General features: G+C 36.2%; 1 protein-coding gene across 1 annotated transcript in view; it reads left to right on the top strand.

Annotated features, from left to right (window-relative positions):
* The window catches only part of LOC134846734 (uncharacterized), a 67,633-nt gene extending 48,080 nt beyond the window's left edge, over positions 1 to 19,553 (top strand). The window contains exons 8-13 of the mRNA XM_063864121.1: positions 11,924 to 12,018; positions 12,404 to 12,554; positions 12,747 to 12,923; positions 17,784 to 17,923; positions 18,252 to 18,815; positions 19,145 to 19,553. Coding sequence (XP_063720191.1) covers positions 11,924 to 12,018; positions 12,404 to 12,554; positions 12,747 to 12,923; positions 17,784 to 17,923; positions 18,252 to 18,815; positions 19,145 to 19,370 — 1,353 coding nt within the window. The 3' untranslated portion in view covers positions 19,371 to 19,553. The remainder of the gene's footprint in view (positions 1 to 11,923; positions 12,019 to 12,403; positions 12,555 to 12,746; positions 12,924 to 17,783; positions 17,924 to 18,251; positions 18,816 to 19,144) is intronic.
* Positions 19,554 to 19,759: the final 206 nt, after the last annotated feature.

Genomic DNA, 19,759 nt, shown 5'->3' with positions numbered 1-19,759 from the left:
CAAGTATGGTTTGACCAAAAAAAGTTTCAGAGCGAGTTCGTGAGAGGTTTTAGGAAGAGTACATACATGGGAAAAGGGTAACATGCGGGGGAATGTAAGATGGTAAATAAAGTGCGGCAAAAGTTTTTAAAAAAAACGTGTGAAATAGAGAAAAATTTACGAAAAGATAGTTTCGAAAAGAAAATTTACGAAAAGAAGTTTTCTTTATATTATCAGTTCATAATAGACAACACTTTTCCGACTAAAAATATGATTCAATTTTCATAATCCAACGTATTAATTTCTGGCGTTGTAGTCGATTTTAAATGATTTTTATTGCTTTATAAAAATTTAAGCATTTTATAATCCATTTTAGAGGATTATTTTAGATTTTTACACTGAGTATAAAATGACATTTAGTAGCCTGAAATCCTCCTCCCGACATTCACACTCTCGCAAAACGTAGGGAGGGATGAGAATATGTGAGGTTGTAGGGATGAAGAACGTTTTGACAAAAAATTAATAGCGTTTTTAGAATCCGTTGCATGGGGTGGGTAAAATGAAGTAAATGAAGAAAGCTTAAAAAGTGCAGCAAAAATTTAAAAAACTCATAAATTTATAATAAAATAAGAAAAAAATTAAGAAAAGATACTATAAATAAGAAATAAACTGTTTTCTGACCCAGGTAAAATTTCACTTCACAGGATTCAACAAATTTAATATAAATTTGACTTGTTGACCGGTTAAAACAAATTACAACTGAAATCGCATCAATGTAAAACACTGTCAGTTTGAGTTTAAATGAGTGTCTGGGATCTTTTGAGATCTCTATTAAAGGAATCGTCATCTGCCCTTGTTTCCGTGTCGATTGTTCAAGATATATCAGCAAGTTGATCTTGTTGAGTTGCTTCCACCACTGTACAGAATCAGCATCTTAGTATCATGAGCAGATTCAGTGTTGAGTTTGGCGAGGAACTATCTTCTGTTGTTTCTGCTATAAGGCTCTTGTCTTGAATGGTCTGTATAACTGGTGTCAACAGCACTGAGTGAAAATTGATAGTGAATGGGCTCTAGATGGGGTCCTGTTGATCTCGATAATTTCGACCAAAAGTCTTTCTGGTTCTTTTTCCAAGTTGATTAAAACTATCTCTGATGAGGATACCATGTCCTTGAAACGCCTTTCTCCGAAAAACATTGGCGGGCCTTTGTTCCTCAGCTATCTGGTTGAGCTACCCGATGAGATTGAACTACTGGTGTTTTTCAGTGGTTTTTCCGGAGAGCTCCCCACTGAGGTCGGGTCTGCCGCTGTGCACTGTGTTGGCGCCCTCTTGGCATCTAAATTCGACTACTGGTCCAAGGTTGATTGTCGAGAAGTATTTAAAGAGCAGTCAGACAAGAAAGATTGATATTCGGAATAACCGTTTTGGCTCTTTATCTCAAATAGTCCCAAAAGTTATTGTACGAATGTTTCTGGTTGATGTTATTATGATGAAATTTTCAGTGGGTTTTAAAGAAAACCTTATTATAAGGTAAGCTCTCTCTCCCTATTGTTCAGTGCAGAGCCCTGTCTCTTGGACGGGGAATATTCCTTTCTCTTGCCGGTAAACCTAGACATAAATCTAGAAGTGTTTTTGGACATTAAAATTAAATCAAGTTTTCTGAGTATGTGTTCGTTATTGCGGGTTACCGTTCGGTCAGTGTCGTTTAAGACTGATAAAATGTTTCTTTGTTACGGATAATTCTACTTAGTTACAAATAAGATATGTTTAAAAAGTGAAATAATCTCTAAATTAAAACATTAAAAAGTGAGCGGTCATTCTCTCCGTCGGAGAGAATGAAGATAACAAGGTCAAATCTAAATTAACCAGTTAAGATACTTTAAGACTAATTAATTGAAATAAGACGAATGGTAAGATTCGCAACATTCCCCTTAGTGGGAAAAAAAATTAAAGTACTAAGCGCCATGATACATAACATGTTATCTAACCTTTTTTCTCGCTCTCGAGAAGTCCAACAAGGATTGAAAATTAAATACTGCACGATATAACAAATGAAATTTTAGTGCTCCGAAGGAATGACTAAAATAGAAAGAATGATATAATTCCTAATTCCGGCGGATTATAATCCCTAGTTATAAATAGGTAAACTCTAACTGCGCTGAAACGAAATACTAGTACGATTATAATGACTAAATGCGAGTTTTCAAGTTTTTGATTGAGTTTAGCTGTCCCCTTCCATGAATTTTTCTAGCTCGGCGTTGAAAATTTCACTGTCTAAGTCGATGTAGTTGTCGAAACTATTCACCGCATCTCTCAGGTATTCGTCAGTAGAGGCGATGGAGAATTGATCGGGAGATGGAGGGTACGCTGGGCCCGGTGTACGGTCCTCCGGTAGAGTGTCGCAAATGTGGGTCTGGTTATCCGAGGGATTCTCTCTGAAGGTTTGTGTGGGGGAGCCCGAGCTGTCACCCTCGTCCAGAGATTTAGGGTTATTAGCGGAGCCTGGTTGGTTTTCGAACTCGTCTGCGGGACCAACAGTGTGCGGGACCAACATTTCGACTTGAACGTCTTAATTTAAATTCGTTACCGGTGATAGTGATTTCCTTAGGATGTCTTTCCTCACTAGTTGCACTTTCGTTAGAGGAGTCCTCTATCTCAAAGACTGGAAATTCCACCGGATTTTCTCCTTCCAATGCTTTTGTTGAATCCGAAGGAGTGTTTGGGCCCTCTGTTGTCGTGGCGGTAGAAGATTCGCCAGGTGGGTGTGAGGTAGTTTGAGGTGCTGGCTTTATACTAATTGGGCATTCCGCTGTAGCTGTAGATTGAAGTTGTTCGTCTAAAATCTCAGATTTTATATTGGTTTGATATGTTTGAGGATCTAATGATGGGGTAGGTTCTTCGTTAAAAATGAGGTTATCTGAAATGAAGCGTTTTCTTATCATTTCTCTGCATGGAAAACCTCCCGCAATCCATTCCCAATCACTAATGTCCAACGTATCCGACGGAATGAACAGGGATTCATCACCTGCTAAGTATCCTGTGTTCGAAGTCGAGGCTTTATTTCGGTTTCGCGTCGATTTGTTGAATTTAGTAGGCTGTTTCGTTCCTCTAAATCTGGTGGTGACCGGGGTGAAAGATTCTGTGTGTCGTCCTGTCTTAGTGTCTGGTTTCCGCGTCTGTTGTGTCTTCAATTTGTTTGTCTTTCTTGGACCTACTTGTAAATCACTGTTAGAAAAAGAGGGAAAAAAGATATTTCCCTTGAATGAACGGATTGTAGAGGATTTAGACTTTGGGATGGCGATATCCGATTTTCTAATGATTTTTCCGTCGGATAGTTCAACCGTGGATTTTGTTGAGTTTATTATTTTCTGACCTAGTTGTTTATAGAAGGGATTTCCGTTTATACTTCCGTTGGTTTTTCGTAGTAAATTGCCTTTGAACGGACTGTTTAAGGACACTCGGGAAGATGAAGGTTTTGAGGTTGTAGGAATGTCTGAGTCGTAGCCTTTCTCCAATGGTGACTGGTTCTTTTTCGGTACAAGAAAGTCTTTGTATCCGTCCTCTATCCGATCGTCAGCATTCCAGTCAAGGGTCCTTTCTCTGCTTAAGATCGACTTCCCTTTGTCTAAAAATCCACTGGATAATTTACTAGATGCCAATTGCTTCCAGATCGTGTTCGGTTTTCTTTTAAAGTGTGTTTCAAACGGTGAGCATTTTATTTTTGATTGAAAGGAAGATCGTAAATTCCAAATGATTTTCGAAATGGCTGTTTTTAATGTAGGTTTTTGTTGTTCTAAAGACATTGCTAATAATTTAATTTTTACAGTATGAACAAGTTTTTCTACAAGACCGTTAGAACGATGGTCCCCAACTGTACAAAATATTAATTTGATATTAAGAGAATTACAAAATAATTTAAAATCCTGACTAGTAAAACAGGATGCGTGGTCAACACGAATAGAGTTAGGAATCCGATGGAGATAAAAATAATCTTGAAGGAATTCGATTACCGTGTTTGATGACGTTGAAGATTTAATTTTTGCTTTCGAATTTTAAAAAACGATCTAAACATAATAAGATGTATTTATTGTTTCCCCAGTTGTTATCTAATGGGCCGGCAAAATCAAGGTTTAATTCCGCATTAGGTTCAAATAAAGCGGGAAGTTCGCTAATTTGTGTAGTTTGTATGATGCTTTTTATATTCTTACCGGTTTGGGTGCATTGTGTGCAATTAATCCCGTGCAAGTAAATTTGTCGATTTATATGTGGCCACCAAATATATTGTTCCAGGTATTTCATACCGAATTGGCCAGGGTGAGATTCATGTAAAGTTTTTAAAACGGCGTTTCTAAGTGTAAACGGAATAACCAATTTTCCATCCATACATAATAATCCGTCGGATTCATGAAGGTCTTTCGAAAACTGGTGTAAGTAACGGGAAATTGCGTTGATGTTTTCTACTTTTTTCTGTAAAGCCTTCACAATTGGGTTTAACATCTCATCATCTTCCGTTAATAAAGCAACCAATTTTGCATTGAATAATGTATTTAAATCCAAAGGTCTTTCAGGTAACTTGAGGTTTTCTCGAAATTTAGTTACAAAATTTCTGTGCTCTGAGGAAATTTGGAAATCAATAGAGACCTGGAAGTGGAAGGATTTACTACAATTTGGTTATTTGACATATTTACACTATTTATAAGTTTGAGATCCGAAGGATTACTAATTAAGCTACTGTTAAGAATTAAAAAATAAATAAAGGCTGAATTTGATAGAAGGATTTTAGTAGAATCGGTGCTTGAGAAATCCGAGGGAATACATTTAGAGTTACAAAATTCTGTTCTATAGTGTTTTTGATTGCAGATTGAGATGGAAGAATTGACGAAATTCAATGCTGAAATTATTACGTGATTTCGTAATTTCGTGTACTGGGAATTTTCCGAAATTGAATTAATTGAATTACGTAATGGATTTTCATTATCCAAAGGATTGAGTGCATTATATATTTTTTGGTATTTGCAACTACGAATTCTTCGTCGTAATGTGATGGGGGAATTGCTTTACCCGAAGGAGTTCTTGAGATTAAGTCGGTAAAACCCATATCTTTTCCCGCTAATTGCTTGATAGTAAAATTGAATGGTAGAAGACGATCTACCCATCTTGTCAATCGGCTATGGTACGTTTTGTTTCCGTGATTAGGTGACAAAGCGGAAAGGAGAGCTTTGTGGTCGGTAATAATTTCAAATTCGGAGCCGTAGAGATAATTTTTGTATTGTTCCACCGCCCATACAACTCCTAATAACTCCAATTCGTTTGTTGAATATTTGGATTCATGAGGATTTAAAAATCTTGAAGCAAATGACACTGTTTTCCAAACGTTCTCATGGAGTTGTTCAAGGGATGCACCTAACCCATTATAAGAAGCATCGGTTTTTACTCTCGTGGGCTTTTTTACGTCGAAGTGGGTGCTTTCAGTAAGATTTACTTTTTCTGATTTAATCTTATCGAATGCTTTCGAGTGATCTTCATTCCAAAGGAAAATTCACTTCTTGTTTAAAAGAGGTCTAAGCGGGCTTCCGAGGGATGCTAAATTTGGTGCAAATTTAATGTACTGATTAGTTGACCCGAAGAATGATCTTAATTCATTTAGATTCTTTGGAATTGGAATATCTTTGATTGCCTTGGTTTTATCGAATAGTTGGGCGATTCCAGATTTCGATATTTTAAAGCCGAGCCATTCGATTTCTTTTTGGAAGAATTTGCATTTCCACCATTTAACTGCGAAATTGTAACTATCTAGCGTTGATAAAATTTTATAAACAATTTTCTTGTGATCGTTAAAACTTCCTTTGGAAGCGACTAATATGTCGTCAAGGTAACAATTTGTAAAAGGAATATTTCCCAGAGTTGAGTCCATGACTCTTTGAAACTCGTTTGGCATATCGCCGAGTCCACAAAAACCGGTTAAAAATTGATAAGTGCCTGTTATATCTCCGCCAACTAGGCTAAAATTGCATTGGCTGCTAGTAAAATTGTCTAGCGAGAGTTGACTATATGCATTCTTTAGGTCTAGATTTGTAAACCATACTTCTCCGGCGGAATTCTTTGAAATTTGAGCCGCTACGTTATCCACTTATATTGGGCATCTGATATTTGTTCTTGTAAATTTGTTTGTTGATAAATTTTGAATCTAGAGCTAGCTTTATCGATTTGTCTTTTTTACAAGTGATAACTATCGGACTAATAAATCTGTCCTCGTCACAGTTTTCTAATTTTTTGATGTGTCCTTCGGATTTAAGTCTGTATAATTCTGATTTTACTGAATCCAGTAAGTGTAAAGGGACCCTCCTGCCTTTTAGTTGAATTGGCTTTAGTGGTTCTGGAAAGTGTGTTATTTTTGTTTGATTCTTTATCTTTCCAGTCCGAAGGAATAATTGTTTGAAGGTTTTAGAAATCATCTCATTTTCATTATCTATGTCAAATGAGGTAACTGAATTGATAGACTTACAAGTTCTCTTGTTGGTGAGTGTTGTGTATTGTTTTTGTGAAACTTCGATTCCGACTTTTGGTAAATTGTCGTTTCACAAGATGTTTCTTTCATGACCTTGAGTTAAGAAGAAGTGGCATTCCTTGTGAGACCATCCATTTGAAAAAATTGGGACGATTACCTTTCCAGTGATATTTATTGCATTGTTCGTAAATCCGCAATAGAGTTCTTTAGTCGCTTTATCCACTGGATATATTTTCACATAAGGGTCTCGTAACTTCAACTCGTGTAACACATTCTGTTTAAGGAAGCCTACAGGGCTTGCTGAATCCACCTGTATATTGAGAATTACTTGGTTTTCATTTCCTAAGCCGATATTTAGTAGTTTCTTCAGTTCCTTTCCGTGATCGTCGTAGATAGTTGTTACGTTTAATACAGAGTAATCATCGTTATCGCTCTGTTCGGACTCCGACCATGCGTTGATTACTCCACAGCATTCTCTATTGGCGTGGTCGATATGTACATCCGGTTGTTCCGAAGGATAATTATGATCTGTATTATTTACAATTTGACTATCCACAATATTTACATTTTTACGGCGTGATTTACAGAGTCTAGTAAAGTGTCCTCGTTATTTACGTAGAAGTCGTATCTTTAGAAGTCGTAGAAGTCGTATCTTTAGCGGGGCAAACCGCTAGATGTCCTTTTGTAAAATTTCAGCCGCATTTCATACATGTGTTAGTTCTTTCGATGTTTAGGGTTGGTTCTCTTTTTACATTAAAATGATTAAAAGATTTGTTGGAAGAATATCCGTTGGATTTAAAAGTACTCGTCATTTTGATGTGGTTTGTTATTCCTTTTTCGTCAATCAGGGCTACATTTAAGGCTTCTAGTGGAGGTAGGGTTTCCGTGAGAAGTTTCCGTTGGATGTCCGAGTTTTTCATGTTATTGATAAAAATATCTCGAATCCATTCATCTTCTCCTGTGGGAATGTTACATCTTTTTGCCATTTCTGCAAGTGCCCCCCAGAATTGTTCTAATGATTCTCTGTCCCTCTGTTTTCTGTTTAATAGCTTGTGCCTTTCGAAGGTTATGTTTGTCTTTCTCACAAAAGCTACGGACAAATTTTCCCAAAATTCTTTGAAAGTAATTCGTAGAACTTTAACTCTCGTGAACTTTTGGCCGAATATTTTCTTTCCTTCGTTTCCGGGGGCTAGATAGAGTATGGATCTGAGTTTTTTGTCCGCCTCTTCAAGTCTCATGCCGTTGAATTTCTTGGTTTCTGACTTTATTGAGGCCATTTCTTCATCATCGAATCTCTTTTGTTCTCGAATATTCCTCTCGATGCGAGATGTTTTTTGAGCATCGGATTCATTTTCCGGCGGATTTTCCAATGTTGGGGGAAGTGGGTGATATCGTTCCGATGGATTCAAGAGATTTTCGATATCGATACTCTCCTTTGCGATTAATGCTAGCTGGAATAGATCGCTCCACTCTTCCCAAGGAATTGGTGGGTCCACTGTGTGGTTTTGCCAAAATGAAGGTATACCTCTCACGTTTGATTCGTTGCTGTTTGACTGCGCCATGATAAAATGTTTCTTTGTTACGGATAATTCTACTTAGTTACAAATAAGATATGTTTAAAAAGTGAATTAATCTCTAAATTAAAACATTAAAAAGTGAGCTGTCATTCTCTCCGTCGGAGCGAATGAAGATAACAAGGTCAAATCTAAATTAACCAGTTAAGATACTTTAAGACTAATTAAATGAAATAAGACGAATGGTAAGATTCGCAACAAAGACTTTCCTTTTTACAAACTGAAATACTGTTGTCCTTCTTTTCTCCTTTAGGTTATTCTATACGCGTTAATTCTTTTCGAGAAAGGGTTTGAATAAGGGGCTCTTCGTTTAATGTCGGCCGATTTGTCTGTCGGGTTGCTCTCATTTTCTTTTCTTGTTTTGTCTGGTGTGCGTTGCTTGACGTAACCATCTTCGATTACCTCATTTTTCGCTTAATTCTTAGCTCTTGCGTATAAGATGGTTAACCTCTCTTTATCTAAATCAATTGAGTGTGAAAGCAGGTTTTCCAAAGCAGTGTTGGGAGACTTCTCTTAAGACTTTTGAGTACTGTTGACGGTTGTTTTGTAGATATTAAGTTTCAAACATTTCTTTCGATTACTCTGCCTAACGATGGTTTTTGTTCGCTAAAAAAGAGTTCTACTAGTTAAGATTTTATTTAGTTAGAAAAGTCATTTGCAACACTCCATTGGATTTATGATCCCTCACTGTATAAAATTGCTCTTCCCGGCCAATATTTTTGAAATCATTTGAGATAAAACACACCCATGATCCAGTCTGATAAATTATCTAATGAGCCCACAAGGTCCAAGTTATTTTTCACGTTCCCTTTCTTAATTCCAATAACTTTTGCGTCTTCGTTACCCTCAAGAACATTTTCAAAGTTTTACCAGCATTGATGCGCTCCGAGCAATTTCTTCCGTGATGATAGATCTCTGTGTTTAGATGTTACCACCCATATGTTCTCTGCAAGTGCCTTTTACCCAAACTGGACCGGGTGTGTCTCTTGAATGATCGGAGATCTGCTGGTACCACTAGTTTGCTGTCGATGAAACACAATTCGTATTTTATGTCAAGACCCCCTTTGACCGACTTGATATAGGCCAAGAAAATTGTCTGGTTATCCGAACGCCTCTTTCTGGATCTTGTCGTCGTTTATCATCAGATTGATCAGTTTGTTTGAGCCTTGATCGATAAGATAAAAGAGATTGTTGAAAAAGTAGTTTGGAGTCGGCTGTCCACTGATCTTTGATGTGACTGAGAATTTTGATGGTTTCAAATCTGTCCCTGCTCTTCTGCGCAATAAGTAATTTTTCAAAATTAGAATTTGATTTTGTCCCAAGTACTTGTAGAATTTAATACACACGTTCCCTTTCTTCACACGTCCCAAGGACTCTTATCTGTGTTTAATTTATATAGTACTGATGATTTAAAAACATTGAAACCCATCTCATAATTTAGCTATTCAATTTTTTTGAAATATCAAAAAGACGCAATTGCTTGCGCAAAATACTGAGCAAGAATGATTATAATTACAATTTTTAATTGTTTTCTATGGCGTAATTGAAAATAATTGCAAAGAAAGACCGTTTGGTATGTAATATTTTTTTTGTTCCTTCCACCCGACGGGTTTAATATGAAAATGAGCAATTTTTTTTTACTATTCAAGTTTAATGGTATTCTATATGAATTTAGATTTTTTAAACATTTCTCTTTTTCCATTTTTACCACCGCGTTTTATGCATAGATTCTCAAAAATCTTGTGCCGATGTTGCAGCTACGCATCTGTTCCGTAAAGTGAAGAAGGAAACGCTTCTCTGGAGGCAAGTCTTGAAGATAAACTAAAAAATTCCACTTTTTTTTTAACTGAAATTGACCTTTTTTTAATTTGATGGGAAGCAATCTATTCAACCATTGTGTGAATCTACGAGACCTTGCTTTGTTTCAGTAATTGTTTGGCGTTTAGCGCGGATAAAAGGCCGTTGTGATCTCACCAATTGCAAATTGTGAGCCATTAAATGTTCTAATGCCCACGCCACGCCACCTTTAGCCATTTCACTTTAGCGGTAGAAAAGCTCATCTCATGCGTTTTTCGATATCTCGATGCGAAGGATAAATTTACTCACGATTCTTCTTCCAGTAATTCTATTCGAGATTTTGTCAATTTTTTGGAACAGATTTTTGAATGTTTGTACAATTTTTAATTGCGTTACAATGCAAATTTGACTTACAGGAATTCAGGAGAACCGCATTATTGGTCGGTTATAGACATTGTCTCTTGTCTATTTCGATCACTAATTTAGGTAGATTGGCATTCCCCAGAAGGTTTTTTTCGTGCCCAAAGAGAATCATAAATGGTGTCTGCTCTTTCATCCATCCATTATTTTGTAGCTAAATAACAACTTTGTCAATGATGTTGACGGTGTCATCTGAAAAGCTGCCAGATACAGCTCGCTTTCTCATGCCTACTGGTAGAATTTTCCGATACTAATTCCTCTGTTTCAATTCATGATTGATATTTTGTTTTCAAGTGCTGACTGGCTAGTCAAATCTAATGGGGTGTTCATTATAATAATTGCCATATTTCTTTTTTTTTTTCAATTTCACGCCGTTCTCATTGAAGATTCTTTTGATGTTTGAAGCCAAGTAAATTTGATCGTTACTTATTTCCTCTTCTGACTAATGGCGGTTGTTCCGATGAGATCCATGTACAATTCTGATTTTTTAGAAAATTTTCTACAGTTTTTATCGCCGGTTTTTTGTTCCAATTCCCGTAACTCAACAAAATTGTTTTGTATTTAAACACACTACATACATTTTTTTGTCGCACATACGTTTTGATTAGTTTTGTTGAAGGCGTTTTCACATTTCATTCAGGAGCATGATTTTCTATATTCAAACCAGCTTTTCTTCACGGCATTGAATTTTGTGTACAGTTTACCTTGGTACTAGTATGTTCCATGTTTGTTTCTTTAAAATGATTAAAGCTTTCCTGGTCGTCAATGATTGCTTGATTTAGGATATCCGTTGAAATTAGCTTTTCTGATCGGATTCTTCGATAGAAACTGCAGTTTTTCATCATGAAGTTTAAATTGTCACGTATCCAATCTTGTTTGGACGTTTCTCCTATATCACGTTCAAATGTGATCACGATATCTAACTTTTTTGTCCGCCTCGTATCTTTAAAGGTCGCCTATTTTCTACTTTTCTTTTGTGATTCGCTCTTCTGCTATCTCATACGTTCTCATTGTTTTTTGTTCATTTTCGTGAAGTACTTCCAGAGTTTGTTGGCTTTCCCCAACAATGGTTCTTTCAGACTACCGATATTGAGATTTTTGCCATGATTGCTAACTGAAAGTATTCAAAACAGTTGTGTGATTGGGTGAGCGGTTCTACAATATGATTGGTCCAAAAAGCAGAGATTCCCCTACTGGTTTGAGATAAATGACTGCACCATAATAAGGATTATTGCTACCGCTAGTATCTAGAATTTTAAAAAAATAAATAAAAATGTTTGAATAAGAACGGTATCTTTTCCATTCAACTACAAAAGTGAGTCGAAGTCCAATGGTTATCGGATAGATGCATTAAGGCAGGTATCTAATTAAAAACACATTTCACAACAATGCCTTTTGCGATGGCAACCTTCAGCTTTCCTTTGCAAAAGAGATGACGGGTTATGTGAAATGACTTACAAATTTATTGACCACGGATTTCATAATCCAATTTAAAACAATTATAATCAATCGTTTTAGAATTTTATAATGACTGACTGAAAATGACATTATAATTGATTTAAAATTAAGCATAGAAATCTTCTCTTTTATCCCTTTTCTCATTTGAACTCATTTGAACTCATTCGAACGATTGATACAATTGACAGGAGACCTTTCCGGACAACTTGACGGCTGTTTTCAACGGGACCAAGCTGCCAGTGGTAGCTCATAACAGGGATCCACTTAATAACGCCGCAATCTTGCATCAACGACTTACTTAGAGTTAAATAACCAAACGATCAATTTAGCTCATATTGTGTTTTAATTCTCGTCTTAATACATAATCAGAGTGAAGGGGAAGGTTAAAATTTAAGCTAGCACCCGATCCTTATATTAGGTGTCTCAGAATTCAAAAACATTCCTAAAAACACTGACTGAATACACCCAACTTGATATTTTTTATAATTTTCTCGAGTTTGCTCGGGTGTAAAAAAATTTGATATTGGATTTATTTCGTTGTTATGAAGCATTATACACGACCAAATTGCTAACTTTTACAAAATCTGACTAAATAATAGGGGCCGAGGGAGAGGCGTGCAAAATTTTTAAGAGGTGTGCTGTCTTCTTAAGTGGACCTCTGGGCATAGGTACTTTTCACCCTACAACGTGTATGCCAAGCAGAACGGGGGCTCATTTGAGTTCATAGTGGAAGAGGACATTGCCATCCCTGCAGACGCAAGACTGTGGCAGTTTCTGTTCCAGCAGTCTAAAGTGTGGGGTCTCAACACCTACGAACAGGTAAATTAACTTTAAAAATCCCCATATATTGACCTAATTAAAGAATGCACTGTACCGACCAAAAGCTTCCGTTAAAGAATGCACCGTAACCCCACCAATGATAATTGTAATTGGAATGGTCTGTGCTACTTTTACAGTGACCGCCTACTTCAAGGTCGTTACAATAGAAGAAGATCGATTAATTATTTCCAGGACTGGCAAAATAGAATTCTGGAGGAGTGCGTGGCTACCACCTCCACGCTCTCGGCTGCCTCCGACATGTTCTACCAGATGGGCGAGGCGGCGGACCAGAGCGGCATCTACATAAAATACTGCATGTCCCCACCCAAAAGTGCATTACAAAGTCTACTCTCAAACGCAGTCTCACAGGTGCTTAAGATGCATATTAGAAATACCGGTTCTGGCTCTTTTCCAGTTTCCCACCCCCCTCGAGAAATTAAAAAATAAGACTGTTCAAAAAATGTTCACACGACATTTAGCACGTTAAAAAAAGCTGTACAAATTTGTTCACTTGTTCACGCTAACACGTTTTAACGCAGTTTAAACATAAAAAGTCATTTTAAATAGACTTTCATATATTGAATTTCAGAAAATATCAAAGGGGGGGGGGGACTGGAAAAGAGACCCGGATCCTTGAACTATATCCCCCCTCGAGTACCTCTTAACGAATGGCCACTCCTATAAAGAAACAATTCAAGGATTAAGCAATGAATTATTGTTCCGACTTTCGATACGAAAGTAACGGAATATTTGTGCTCGGGGTGGGTTTTTTGTTTTCTTCAGACAAATTTCGGCTTTTTAACTAGCCATTTTTGACGGAATTTTTTTATATCTTTCGAAAGATATTGTTGTCCTGAGCTCAAATTTTAAAAGATGTTTCACTGTGATCATTTTTCGTAAAGTTACGGGGGTTTAAAGATTGCCATTTTGGCCAATTTGGGACAAGTAACGCGCGATATATTTCGTGCTATTAACGCGTAAGCGGAGAGTTAATCCGGCTTAGAAATCGTTCCAAATTGGATAAAAGAAGCTTATTTGCCATAAATGGTTTGTTACAAGGAGCGAAATCTATCCTTTTGTACTTTATATAGCGTGTGGGGGGATGATTTTCATAAAAAATTTCAAATTTTAGAAGAAAAAAACTTTTCATTTTGTTAATTTTCATTGAATTTTTAAATGTTATTACTGCTCCATAAACCTTAAAAGGCAGTCGGAACATCCAGAGCTTCGCCCTGGTACGAGCAGTCTTGTTTGCATTGATTTTTATAACTAGTAACGAACCCCCCCTTTTGCAAAATTGGGATATAGTTAATGAAATCCGACCCGCACCGAGCGCCCATGGATTCTAATCGATTATAATGGATTCCCGAGACAAAAATAATTGATTATAACCCATTACGGATGTAAAATTCAGACCACGAAATCGATTATATTGCCATTATAATCGATTATTTTTGAGAAAAAATAATCCATTATAATCGATTATAATCGATTATAATCCATAATTTTTGTCACTGAAATCGATTATTTTGTCAAGAAAATCCATTATAATCGATTATTTATGAGGTAAGAAAATCCATTCTTATCCATTATAATCGACTATAATCGATTATTTATGAGGTAAAAAAAATCCATTATAAACCATTATAATCGATTATAATCCATTTTAGTTAGCTAATTCAGCGATTCTATTTTTAGTTCTAATTATGCCTGGAAGAAAAAAACAAGTTTAAAGATGTAAGATTACAAAACTGCAAAAATACGAAAACATGCATATATCTAAAATTCTCATTACTGTTTTAAAATACTGCAATAAAATTTTTAAAAAAATCAGCAATATATATAAGATTTTGTGCACAAAAATGCAATCAAATCATGAAAATCATCAATATAAACAAGATTTTGTGCACAAAAAATTTAATAATCTCATGCGAAACTATGAAAAACTAAGGGAATTTGGGCACAATTATATGCATTAAAATGAAGAAAATCATCAATATATACAAGATTTTGTGCACAAAAAATTTAATAATCTCATGCAAAATTATGAAAAACTAAGGGAATTTGGGCACAAAAAATGCAATCAAATCATGAAAATCATCAATATAAACAAGATTTTGTGCACAAAAAATTTAATAATCTCATGCGAAACTATGAAAAACTAAGGGAATTTGGGCACAATTATATGCAATAAAATGAAGAAAATCATCAATATATACAAGATTTTGTGCACAAAAAATTTAATAATCTCATGCGAAATTATGAAAAACTAAGGGAATTTGGGCACAATTATATGCAATAAAATGCAGAAAATCATCATTATATACAAGATTTTGTGCACAAAAAATTTAATAATCTCATGGGAAAATATCAAAAGAAACAAGATCTTGGGCACAAAAATATGCAATAATCTCATGAAAATCATCAATATAAACAATTTAAAATTTTTTTTATTTTAACGATTAAACTTTTTTGATCGAAAATTTGAAAAAAAAATTTAAAAAAATATGAAATATTGTGAAAAAAGGCAATCCGAACTATAAATACCAAATAACATTGTAAAACCAGATAACACTCTAAGTGATGGCCGCCGAGCGTCTAAGGATTTTAATCGATTATAATGGATCATAACTCAAACTCAAATGTTGTGGAATAAACACACAAAAAAAATCGATTATAATTGATTATAATCGATTATAATGGATTTTATTGCTTCGAAAAATAGTGTCATTATAATCGATTTTTAATGGATTATAATCGATTATTTTGTAGTTTCATAGACACTGTCTATATAATGACAATATAATCGATTAGGATCCATGGGAGCTCGGTGCGGGGAATTCTCGCAGCCACGTTTCGTTTCCCGCACCGGAGTTCCATGGATAATAATCGATTATATTGGAAAAATGTTGTTTGAAATTTTGTCAATATAATCCATTATAATCCATTATTGTGGCAAATTTAGACCACGTAATCGATTATGTGGTCATTAAAATCGATTTTTTCGAAAAATAAAAATCGATTATAATCCATTATAATCCATTATAATCCATTTTTTTCTTCAATATAATCAATTATTTTGTCAAGAAAATCCATTATAATCCATTTTATTTCGTTAATTAGGCTATTCTATTTTTAGTTCTTTCTATGTCTGGAAGAAAAAAGCAAGTTTAAAAATGTAAAATTACTAAGTTTTCCTAAAAACATGCAGTTAAAGCAAAGAATAATTTAAGACATTTAAGACGAATCAGAATAACAGGTTAAATGTGTTCATCTTCATGTTCTCCCATATTCTCCCATTTGTCTCAACGTCATCCCCTCGTCCCCTCAAGCTCCCCCCCCTCAGCTAAAGGGGTAGTGTAAACTGGGGGGGGGGAAGCTGGGGGGGGGGATAAGCTGGGGGGGGATAAGCTGGGGGGGATGGGTAAATAAACCAGGGTGGGTAAATAAATCGGGGGGGGGGGGGGGGGGGGGTTTGGGGGAGGTAAATGGTGGGAGGGGGAGTAAGCGGGGGGTGGGGGTAGTAAACTAGAGGCTTAACGGGGGGAGGTAAACTGGGGGGTAGGAGGCAGTAAACTGGAGGGTGGGGGCGAAAAACAGTGAATGAAGTGCTAGACAAACTGCGATGAATTAAAAAAGTAGAGTAAAAAAAATATAAATTTTGTTCTGAAGTTTAACATTTCATGAAACGTAATACGTAGCAACTGCACTAAATGGGAAATGAAATAATTTTGAACAAAATTAAAAATTTTATAAATAACCCTCGAAAAAATCCATTATAATCGATTATAATCGATTAAAAATGGATTATTTTGCCTCGAAAACAAGTTTCGTTTTCTTCCAAAAATAATCGATTATAATCGATTATAATCGATTATATTCGGATTTTATTGAATAGAAAAATAGTTTCATTATAATCCGTTTTTAATCGATTATAATCGATTATTATCCAAATTTATTGAGACAGACCACGAAAATTCAATATAATCGATTATTATCCATGGAACTCCGGTGCGGGTTCGAGTTCTTTTCTGATCATTCATTTTACATTCATGTCAAGAAATAACCAAGCGTGTATATAAAATATGGCCATTTATCCACATGGGAAACAACTAACATCGGAGCTGTTTAGATCTTTATTTAAAAACCGTTTTTCTGCATAATTACATGTTTGGGTTGGTTAATGTTTCCTCACCCTCAAGCAGCGAGCACGGATCATGGTATCCTGCTCGATTCTCTGACCTTTGGATTGTTAAAACTTAACCACTCAATCATTGCTACTCGGACAAAGCGAAGGAATGTGATCATTTGATCTATTCTCCTGGCTATTTAAGATGACAATTTTTAGTCTCATAATTGCTTTACGATGATTTCAATTCAATTCAATTCTTTTTAGTGCATGTTTTTTTTCACGCGAGAAAAATTCTTTTTGAAATAATCAGACTGTGTCATGGCTCTATCTAAAATCTAAATCTTGCACAAGAAAGCTCGATACCGGAGATCCAGAAATCATTTTTATGGCTGGGGGAAGATGTCTAAAACCATCTTCCATTTTGTCAACTTTTTCAAGGGTTACCAAATTAAATTTCAGAGGGAGGTCTCTCAAAACGCTAATAAAGACTCCTTTTGTCAAAAAACTTCACAAAAACATTTCTGGAAATGTGTAAAAAAAACAGGCCAAAAAAGACGTTTTGGGCATTTTCTGGAAGGTTTTGACTAAAAATTGGGTGTTTTTGCCCCTCCCATCAGGATTGGAAAACATCAGGATCATTCGGCTAAAATGGAAGTCGTGGAAACCTGAACATAAGGGACTTTTTGGGGAGTTACGGAGGTCCCCTTAGCAGGGGCGCCTTAGCACCATTTGGTCCCTGTTTTTGCAAATTTTTCTGTGCCGCAGGCAAAACTTTGAAAAAACAGTCTAAAAAAGGCGTTTTTAGGCAGTTTTTGGAAAATTTTGACCAAAAAATCGCGTTTTTTTTGGCGCGCGCTCCCCTCTCAAATTTAGTATATATTGGCACCAAAGGTGCCTTTAGAAAAATTTTAGGGTCGGTCGGCGAAAAATGGATTTCTTAAAAAGTACCAAAGGGGGGACCCTTTGGGTCGGCAGGGGGTCTAATCCCTGAGGGGGGGGGGGGGAAGAAACGACCGCTCCCCGCCCATCCGCCCCCCCCCTCTAAATCCGCCCCTTAGACACTCTAACCCCCTCCCCCCTCACTATACTGTTTCCAGGGTCGAGTGAGCGATGACTACCAGCCAGGCAATGATCAGTGGAAAATTGGGGAAACATCGATGTTCGCATGGGCCATGAATCTGGCTCCATTCAAAGACACCTTCTGGACGACTACTAGCCAACCCGGAAATCCATACAAGTGAGATGCATAGGCTCGCTCAAATGAAATTTCCCTTTCCTCAAACTTGAATTTCCCCCCTCAAGTTTGCCCTCTACACTATCATATCATTCTAATTACATCAACTATGACAAACGAACAATCAAAACGAGTAAAAGAACTTATACTCGACCAAAATGGATTAAGAGTACAACTTCCCTGCTAACAGCTTAATAGCTTGCAGACTTTCAGATTCAAATTTATTTTTGTCAGTCGTTTTCTGCATTAGTTTAAAAAATTACAACGGATCTAACGATAACTCTAACCAAATAATGAATTGAAAACAAATTAACTGAGTGTTGCGTTTCAGCCTATCGGAGCCGTATCCTAAGTTAGAAGCAATGGTTGCACTTTTGAGCGCGGGTCCATTCGCCACTTCGGACAAGATCGGGTGCGAATCATTATCCCTGATTGCCAGTGCGACGAACAAAGACGGACTCATCCTCAAACCAGACCAACCTGCCTTTGCAATTGACCGACAGATACTTCAGCAGACTGGTCTTATATCAGACGGACCTCACGGTCAAGTCTGGACAACATTCTGCAAAATTGGTTTTTTGACGTACGGAATTATTTTTGCTACCGATTTGAAAAAGTCGTTCAAGATGACGATGGACGATCTAGGTTTCAACCCTGGTTTAAACTCTGTGGTGTATGTCTCAGAAGTCGGATGGTACAAAACTTTAACTTACCATAACGGAACTTTCATATTGGAGAACTGCACAAAAGAAGAACCCTGCTTAATGTACACTAGTCCGAGGCTTCAGAGACAGGGGGTAGATGCCAAGGGGAAGACGTTACCGGCTGTCTATGTGTTGGGGGAATTGGGAAAGTGGGCGCCTATGAGCTCGAAAAGAGTGGAACGAATATCAGTGTAAGTTACAATTTAACTAGTTTTACAATGACTGTTTTAAGTTTTTGAGTATTTCAATATTTTAAGCGGGAATGGTCAAGATTTGCTCGTTTTCAGATATTTTACAAACACTGAAGAATGGGTTAGTTTTTTTTCTGAAAAAAAAATCAGATTCGATGAAAATTTGAAAGCTCAAATGAAGAAAACCGCAAAACTTGTCCATAATGTTTTTGGTATGTTGGTTTTGCTCCGTTTTATACTTTTCCTTGATATTTGCTACGGTGGTTAGAAAAAATGAACTTGAATTTGATGTTTTTCTCCAAACCAAACTTTTGACCTTTTCTTTTTAGGACCTATGATGATGTCATAATAGACTTGAAGGGTGCAGCAAACGAGTATGTCTCTATTACATTCCTATTGGACGAAGGAGACTACTCTGAGTTATACTACACTATGATTGGCTGTATTTTGAACCAATCGGGTCGCACTACAATGACTTTAAAGATGATTTCCTGCTCCAATGAAACAGAATCGTTTTCGCGAACTTTCAAACATTCGGAGAAACGAGTCAGCTGAATGAACTTCACTTCAAATAAAAGCATAAGGAGAAAACTTTTATTATATACTTGCATGCTTTATCGAAGGAACTTTAAAATATATTACAGGTAGAGCAAGTTACAGGTGGAACTGTACATTTAACCAGTTTATTTATAAGACCAATATAACTCTAGTTTTATCAAATGATACAAGCTACGTTTGTTCTAATGCATCCCTGAGCTATCAATTAGTTTTTGTGGCTCAATTTTTCAGGCACTTCAAAAAACGAAAATTTTGGCCTGAGCATTTTTTGAAGTTAAATAACCAGCAATTTAGAAAAAAATACTTTCGAAATCATTTTGATCATAAACTTAAACCAAAATGACCAAAGTGAAAGCAGTTCGATTTTATTGTATTCAGAGAACTCA

Source organism: Symsagittifera roscoffensis, chromosome 5, assembly GCF_963678635.1.
Source record: "Symsagittifera roscoffensis chromosome 5, txSymRosc1.1, whole genome shotgun sequence".
In the NCBI taxonomy this organism is placed as follows: Eukaryota; Metazoa; Xenacoelomorpha; order Acoela; family Convolutidae; genus Symsagittifera; species Symsagittifera roscoffensis.
Note: the sequence above shows the minus strand (reverse complement) of the source record. Positions and strands in the feature narration are given on the sequence as shown.